The following is a 9014-nucleotide window of genomic DNA, read 5'->3' as shown; positions in this document are numbered from 1 at the left end:
GTCTCACGTGCTCGACTTCAACAATACTCAATTCAATTACACACTCTCTGACTGTAGTTCAATTCTCATTGTTCCGTCACGTTGTGACCATCTTATATATACCAGACTACCCCCAATCTAGTAGTCTCTCGATAATTCACGAAGCTTCGAGAAAGACGTGGTGTGATACTAGTCACGTGACCTCGCTGACGCAACAATATTAAAGTTGCATGCGTGTGTTGCTACGGTAAGAACAGTAACCATTTAATATGATGCAATAAGAAAACAGAGTAATCTGTAAATCTTTTTGCTATGGATTTTCAGTAGCTCCTTAATTATACTCCATGTTGTTATGGTAATAACAGTGTTTGTTTAAAGTGTTACAGTAAATACGTACAAAATGATCTGTAAATATTTTTGCTATGGATTTTCATCAGTTCTTCCCCCATTCAAATATTTTACTTCTGCCAAATATATAACTAGTAACAAGGTTGATCCAGAAATAAACAATCTATAAAGGTGTAGCTCGAAAATGTTATGTTATGTTTGTTTGTAGCACAAAGCTACACAAAGGGTTATCTGTGCTCTGCCCACTACGGGTATCGAAACCCGTTTCTAGAGTTATAAGTCCGTAGACAAACCGCTGTACCACTGGGGCGAAAATATTATGCCTTCGATATTAGTCATTAGATTTTGTATTAGAGAAACTGCTTTCTTAGTTCTTGATGTCTTTTTATATTCCTATTTTTAATACATTGCAAGCATATGGACATTCCTTTCAGTTCATTGTATAACTAGAACTGAGGACATTTCAGATTAACATTTCACTTTCTAGGGTCTGAACCCCCAACCTCATCCCTTTGGTGACTCAATGGTAAGCTTGAGGAATCATAACAATAAAATTCGTGGTGGGCATAGCGCAGAAAGTACATCGTGCAGGTATACGCTTAAATAAAGAAATAATTTAGGCCTGAATACCTAGTAATTAATATCAACTTTCATTAAGTCAAGTATGGATATAGATGAACTTCTGAATAAAATTCTCCACCACAATCAATTTCGCTTCACAGTCAAGTGAAGTACGATGCTTTTACTTCTGTTCCTCTCTTGTTTGGCCCAGCATGGCCAGGTGGTTAGGATCGCAGGTTCGAATCCCCGTTACACCAAACATGCTTTCCCTTTCAACCGTGGGGGCGTTATAATGTGACAGTCAATCCCACTATTCGTTGGTAAAAGAGTAGCCCAAGAGTTGGCGGTGGGTGGTGATGACTATCTATCTTCCCTCTAGTCTTACACTGCTAAATTAGGTACGGCTAACGCAGATAGCCCCTCGTGTAGCTTTGCGCGAAATTGAAACAAACAAACTGTATTATTTGTGCGCCATCTCTCGCAGCTTTTGTAAATAAAAACTGCCACTTATATTTAGGTCTCTCGCCTGTTTTAATGTCTTACAACGTCAATATCAAAGCGCACATAGTAAGTTCGAGATTTTGCCTGCTTCCTGTGCAGACTAATTGGCTACGAAGGAATCTAAACAGCGATAACTTTAAGTCTATATTCATTTAAATAGTCAGAAGGCCAGTATTTTTATTCCTTTTGTTTCCAAACAACTCTGTTTCTTACTAATTTATTAAGAAAAATTTAACAAGACTTACTGAATTAACGTATAGACGAGGGAACTTGTTAATTTTAAAATAACCTATTTTAATTTATTTCATTATCTGAGTTGGAAGTAGAATATAATTGTTTCAAATTTAGTGAAGTTGTTTATTGTTGTCAATAATATTGATGTTATTCTATTTTGTTTGAGTGACTCGCATTATAAATAATTTTATCATTTTTAGGGAGTTTTTCTACATTCAAATGGAGAAGTTCTCTCGACAGGCTCTCAATGAAGGCCTTAAAAATTCAGAAGAGTTGAAAGTCAACTTTGATTCAGAGTTGATGAGAACTCTTAATCTTCATTACAATAGAAACAACCACATCGAGGTAGGTTTCGCGCTACCTTGACTTGTTTTAAAAGCATTACGTCATCATTTACTAATATGTCATATATCTTATAAAAGCTTCCTAAGTCCTATGTCACACAGTATCTATGAGATAGTGTATCTAATCGACACCATGTTTCTTAAAGCTTTCATTTGTATGCGTAACAAATGTGTGTTTGACTGATTACTATTAATGTTCCTTAAACGCTAAAAAGCTTTACGTACAACGATGTATTATTGTTGTGAGATAACAGTCATTTTTCTATTCCTATTTATATTGGCTTATTTAAAGTATAAAATCTCGAGAAAAATTTTAAGTCTATCGATAAAAATCCATTTATTGTTGTTGTGTTTTGCTTGTTTGCTTTCTTTTTAATATTTTATATATAATACTTCAAAACTTTGAAATTTATATATTTATTCCTATTTGGCTTTATAGGCTTCTAATTACTGCCGGTTTTGGAACATTGAATCACATATATTTATTTTGTTTTGGCTCTATAGGTCCCTGAGAACTTTCGGTTCGTGGTTGAGCACACATTAAGAGAATTCTTCAAAGTAATCAAAACTGGTAAAGACCAAGAACAATCATGGAAAAAAAGTATATATAAGGTCATAGCTCGTCTCGACGATAAAGTTCCAGAGAATTTCAAAACCCCAAATTTCTTAGAGTAACTAGAATTACCATTTAACTACCTTTGTTGGAAATTATCACATGGCAAGGATGTTTTAACCAAAGAGATCTGAAGTGGCTGATCTATAGGAGCTCACTGCTGGTAAATTACTCTTCTAGACGTTGAAATGATATACAAAAAGATACACATATCGAACATACTCTCATAGATCTTTGTGTCTTGCGGATTCGTGCCTTGGACTTTAGTGATATCTTTTGCGAAAGACATTTTTACACTGACCTGATTTAATCATCTGAAAACCGTGATATTCCAGAAAACTCATGAAATCTGAGACATGAGTCTTAGGTTTTGTCCTTTTAATTTTCAGATCTGTTTTAACTGTACTAAGACTACATGATAAGAAAATGGCGAGCGGATTTGTTCATGGCTGTAATCCATAATTACTCTTTAGGGATTAGTTCGTTGGATTTATTCGGAAGATTATCCTTTTTAGATTCCCTTTTTTCCCCTATAACAACTGTTTTTCTTGTATTCCATTTAAAGAAATATTTAGAACCAATTAATTAATTAACCTTTGTTTTCAATGTATCTAAAGCACCCATTAGATATCGCGACGAGTGTCCTAATCGCAGGATGTGCAAATAATTTTGTTTTACTTCAAGTCTATTGCACCATCTAGAGGACCATTGTTGTGTTCGTGAAAGATCTGTGTTTTTTAATATATATTTTATGGACACTTTTTAAAAAGACTATCAAACTATGAAGCATGGCGCTTTGGGATTTTAGATAACTGGTAAATTTTAGACCTTAAGAAAGCATTGGTTTGCTAAGCATTATTAGCAGCAGAGAGTTATTCTTTAATTAAATTGGTAGTGATTCTATTTTTTGTTCTTTCAAAACACATTTGAATCAATTTGTCTTAGTACATTTGTGCGTATATATATATGTGTGTATTTGTGTAATATTATTACTTTTAATAATGATTATTGTAATTATTACTTATAGCAACGACAATACATATTTAAGTAACGTTTTCGAGTTTAGCTTGTTGAAAATTTTATCCCTGGAAATTCCTCTTTTTGGTTCTTAAAACTAGACTCATCAGTAAAGTTAACTCAGACTTGTCTGAAAATCTCCCGCCATTTCATCATCACTCTCCTGTCGCAAGTTACCTACCGTTTACTCTATTAATTCCGCCTGATTTTTGACTCGCTCTGCTTAATACTACTTGACTACCATTATTCCTCAATGCTAGTTTATTCTTTTAATACAACCTGGCTAGCACTATTCTTCATTGTAGGCTTGCTCTTCTAATACAACCTGGCCACCAATACTCCCCATTGTTTTCTATTTTTGATTAGCTAGCATTATTTCTCATTATAGTACTGCTCTTCTAATACAACCTGGCCACCAATACTCCCCATTGTTTTCTATTTTTGATTAGCTAACATTATTTCTCATTATAGTACTGCTCTTCTAATACAACCTGGCCACCAATACTCCCCATTGTTTTCTATTTTTGATTAGCTAGCATTATTTCTCATTATAGTACTGCTCTTCTAATATAACCTGGCCACCAATACTCCCCATTGTTAGCTTGCTTTTTTTAATACAACCGGTTAACATTATTCACCATAGTTGATCTGTTCTTTTAATACTATTTGACTACCATTATTCCTTATTGTTGATTTGCTCTTTTAATACAACGTTACTAATAATATTTATCATTGTAGCTTGCTGTTTTAACACAGCTTGGCTATCATTATTTATTATTGTTAGCTTGCTTTTATAATACAATCTCACTGGCATTATTCCTCATTGTTGATTTACTCTTTTAATACAACCAGGCTAGTATTATTCCCTTGCTTGGATGACTAAGGACTTAAGCTCACAATTCGCTTATTTTTTGCTTTACTTGCTAATATTTTCATTGTTTTTGCCTAATAATTGATTAATAACATGTCGCCCATGAAGAAGTACTAAGGTCTGAAGTTTAGCAGTCTATTAATGTACCAGATTATATATATATTAATGATACAACCGGCAGGATGATGGTGGAAAGTTGCCTAAACCTAATACTTCCATATCCCGGCTTTCTCTTACAATAGATATTACTTTGTATTCCTCACACGGGGATTTCTAATTATTGGCAGCGCTTTTAATTTACGAATCTCTCTTTCGCTTCTACAATTAACATAAAAAAAGAAAGAAAATAAACCAACGATTTCTTGGTCATTCGCCAAAAAAAACATTGTTTTATATTTTTATTCTAGTAATTCCTATGGCTACGAATATGGTTGACGAAGAGATAGTAGCACCTGTATATCATTATGATTATTTGTTATGCAGATATAATCTAAATACATATATAAGTTTATAGGAATGTAACATATATATATATATATATACGTTCATCAGAATTTCAGACAACAATAACATCGAAAAGGAAGTTGGAGATGTGTAGGTACAAATGTAAGTTTTTATGTTAAGTAAATTGTATATATATATATATATATATATTCATCAATCAGGGTATTAATGTATAAGTTATCACAATCGAAAACAGAGCTGTAATATGGATATCCGCACTTGCGTTTGCCTTTATTTTCATTAGAAGTTTTTTAGAAGCTCACCACTAGAAGGTGGTAACGTTGGTATCAATTTTATGTCGAGAAATCGCCTGTTTAATCTCCATTCCAGAATTAATCTTGATATGTGTATTAATGATTTTACACACCTTTGGAAAACTAACTTTGAATCCAAGTAGTTTTCCAAGTTCAAACTAATAAAACCATTTGTTTATCTCGTCTTGAGGACGTATCTATTAAATAACTGTATATGTTAAAAACTCAAGAAGCAATCTCTTTAAGACAAGATATTGATCACTTGAGTTAACCTGCAAATGATATTTGGATCGAAATAAAATATTAAAGGTAAAAACTATTTTAGAAACTTTAAACTAGAATTAAACGTTGTTTATCGTATGGATTTCTCAGCTTTTCAAATTAGTGAAAATTATAATTAAGTATAAGACCTCTGAAACTTATTTTATTAGTCAGTCTTTAGGTTCTTTAATATTGCAGTGTATCGTGTTGTAAATTAGTTTCATAGTTTGTTGGATCCTTAAAAAAAAAACGTATATTTCCCAATGATACTAAAGTAATCTTTTTTCACTATTTCAATTTTCACTACCATGAAAATTACCTCAGAAACTGATACGCTTATTTTAAAATGTAATGTTTTTGTTTTTTAATCTTGCATATTATATTGTATTGCTAGACGTTCGTTTTTTCAGTCTCAGCTCATATTGGTGGATAGGGCGCTCGACTCGCAATCTGTGGATCGCGGAATCGAACTCCGTCACCGAACATTCTTGCCTCTTCAGCCATGGAGTCGTTATAATCTGATGGTCAGTTCCATACTTTGTTGATAAAGAGTAGGTTAAAATTTAGCAATGGGTGTTGTTGACTAACTGTCTTCCCTCTAGTCTATCACTTCAAAATTAGGGACGACTAGTGCATACAGCCCTTGTGTAGCTTTGCGCGAAATTGAACAAACGAAATATATCATAATGTTGTCCACTTAAATAAATGTTGATCAACTTAATGTCTTATCGTCTTACACTGGCGAACGTTTACTTTACAAAATAACAAAAAACTTACGTCACTGTATATTTTCTCAGTATGATTTTCATTAATAGTTTGAACACGTTGTTCCACATCATTAACATTTGTTTTATTTCATATACATATATAAGCTGCTTTCCTCACCTGCGTGAGCGCCATATAGTGGTAATGATTTTCGTTAATGATTTGTAATTAGTTATCTTTCACGGTATTTGTTTTTCTATATAACGTTTATCTCACCATTATACAGCTCCATCTAGTGGTAATGAATAAATCTTTGCTGCTTCTATGTCAAGGACATAATCATCAACACTTCCTTCTTAATGTGTGTTTGAGAAACGGGAAGAGAAGTTGAGTCTTAGTAATAAATCTGATTCTGCTATTTACAAGTACTTTTCTGGGTAGAGAGATAAACCATGCGTAGCAGGAACACCTAATTAAATTCCTCAGAATTTCTTTTCTTCTAGACTTAAGTAATGTTTTCCTCAATTGAATTATTTGAGGAAGAGCTCGTCGAGCCCATTAAACTCTATAACTTGTACAACTTGAACTTTGGTTGTTTTTTCTTTTGTTCCACGACTAGGATTTCAATAACGATGCATTATAGTTGCTATAGAGATACGTTATTTTTACTATAGTGGCTACTATGTAATGAAAAATAAAAGAGCCGGAAGGATGAATATTAATCTTTATTTAATGGTCATTGTCAGAAGACATTACAATTACTTACGGATAAGGTTTACACAAGCATTCTTATTTAGAAAAATATGTGCTTTTTGAAGACAGAATTTTTTAAACTAAATATTGTTGTCACTTTTACGAAAATGAAAAAGGAGTTAAAACGAATCTGTTATGTAACAAATCAGAGTTGCTTCTCTGCATCAACTTTTTTTTTCTTTCCGTTTTACTTTCATCAGCAATAAAGTTTTCATTGAATGTTTTGCTTGAAGATTATATTCGGTGGTTTCCGTATTGTTGGTGAAGTTTTACTTTAATTTTTTGGTTTCAGAACAATTTAAACGTAATATTTTTTTTCTGGAAAACTCACACTTCCTGGTAATTTTTACTTCAAGAAGTGCCTTTATTCTCCAATGTTGTACGTATTGTGTTATTTTTTATTACTTTCTGAACGATACGGCGCTTTTTCAATTATAAAAATGAATTATTATATGTGAAATATGTCAGCCAGATTGACAAAAGTATACCTAGAGACGTTTGATATAAGAAATAGTTCGGTACCATTGTCTCATGTATTGTAATACTGGTCGTTTCAACAAAATTTTATCTATATATTTTGTTTAATCCACTATGGTTAAGCACGTTGGATTCGTAGTTTTATTATTGTAATTTATTCAATAGGTTATTTATAAATACAGTACTACTTAGTGTTAGGCTACGAATGTATGCACGTTACAGGTGTAAACACGCTTCACAAGACGGACTAAAACATCCAAGTGTTGTTTACACAATCCAGTTTATGTGGTAATTTTTTAATTGGTTAAGATATATATATATATAGTCAAACATTGAAATGTGCTTTTGTCACTCCTATTTGTTATATTTTATGGAACATCGCCCTTCATTGTACAAGCCACCTGATTGGTTTACTGTGTACGTATTGACTCAAGTGATAATAAATACTTGTTTTTACACAAATGAATTTGTTTGAAGTTGAAGAGAGTCTTCTTATACTTGTTTGAACTAAAAAGTAAAGTCAATATAAATGTATGCTAGAATCATTTGGTGCTGCCATATATCATGTTTTCTGCCACGATATTCTCACACCTTTGTTAAAAGATGCATCCATACCAGAAAAGAGTAAGATAGAAACATCAATCACTTTCACTGTCAAGCATGCGTGTTTCAAGTTGCCCGTTAAGGCTAGTGGCGTAGCAAGGATTCTCAGCACCCGGGGGCAAAGACACTTTTGGCGCCCCCACCTCTGAAATGTTTTGATTATTTGTTTTGTGACTCATTACCCACTTAATGACAATAACATAAAGAATTAATTACCGCCTTACACAGGCCTAAAATAAAGTCACAATATAACATCTCACGATATCCCAACTGTAAACCTGGAACTATTGAAGTATAGCCTACTAGGTGTACTTACATAATTTGTAAACCATTTTGATATTTATGTCATCCAGTATTGTTCAAAGTCTCATAGCTAGAGTAATCTTTCAAACATGCAGAATAAAATTGTAATATCACTAGTTTTATATGTTTTATGTGAAAAGCCAGTCACTTGTGGTATATATGGATTATAAAACAGATTGATAAAATACTACTTAAATTTATAAATAACAAATTTTATTAGTTTAAAAAACTGTACTTAATTACATCTTGTACAGGTAGCATTCTGGTATTCATAGTTACATTATATGAACCTTTCGTGCTTTTGCTGCTGCAAATGCATCAACTAAACTATCAAAATTTAAGGTATTAAGTACGTCTTTTTCAATGCTTAATATTGCCAAGTTACTAAGTCGTTCTTGAGTCATTGAGGTTCTCAAGTATGTAAGAAGTAATTTCAGCTTGCTGAAGGACCTTTCACAACTAGCAATAGAAACCCCAATTGTTAACAAAATCTGCAATGCAATTCTTAAATTTGGGAAAACATCTTCACCATATGAAATTATAAATGTTAGCAAATCAGTTGTAACCATTGGTTCAGAAAAATAGGTCTGTTTTTCTTTTACTTATCAACATTCTACAGTCTTTAATTTTTCTGTACAATTCTGGTTCATCCATATCATCTGGAAAGCTCTTTGCTAAGTCAGAAC

At 32.6% G+C, this 9014-nt stretch overlaps 1 protein-coding gene across 1 annotated transcript in view; it reads left to right on the top strand.

Moving 5' to 3' along the window:
• LOC106462149 (homeobox protein prospero-like) overlaps positions 1–7888 on the top strand; it is an 88429-nt gene extending 80541 nt beyond the window's left edge. The window contains exons 4-5 of the mRNA XM_022389320.1: positions 1824–1968; positions 2472–7888. Coding sequence (XP_022245028.1) covers positions 1824–1968; positions 2472–2642 — 316 coding nt within the window. The 3' untranslated portion in view covers positions 2643–7888. The remainder of the gene's footprint in view (positions 1–1823; positions 1969–2471) is intronic.
• The last annotated feature ends 1126 nt before the right edge of the window (positions 7889–9014 follow it).

Source organism: Limulus polyphemus, unplaced genomic scaffold (assembly GCF_000517525.1).
Source record: "Limulus polyphemus unplaced genomic scaffold, Limulus_polyphemus-2.1.2 Scaffold1105, whole genome shotgun sequence".
NCBI lineage: Eukaryota > Metazoa > Arthropoda > Merostomata > Xiphosura > Limulidae > Limulus > Limulus polyphemus.
This window is presented reverse-complemented; position numbering and strand designations above follow the sequence as displayed.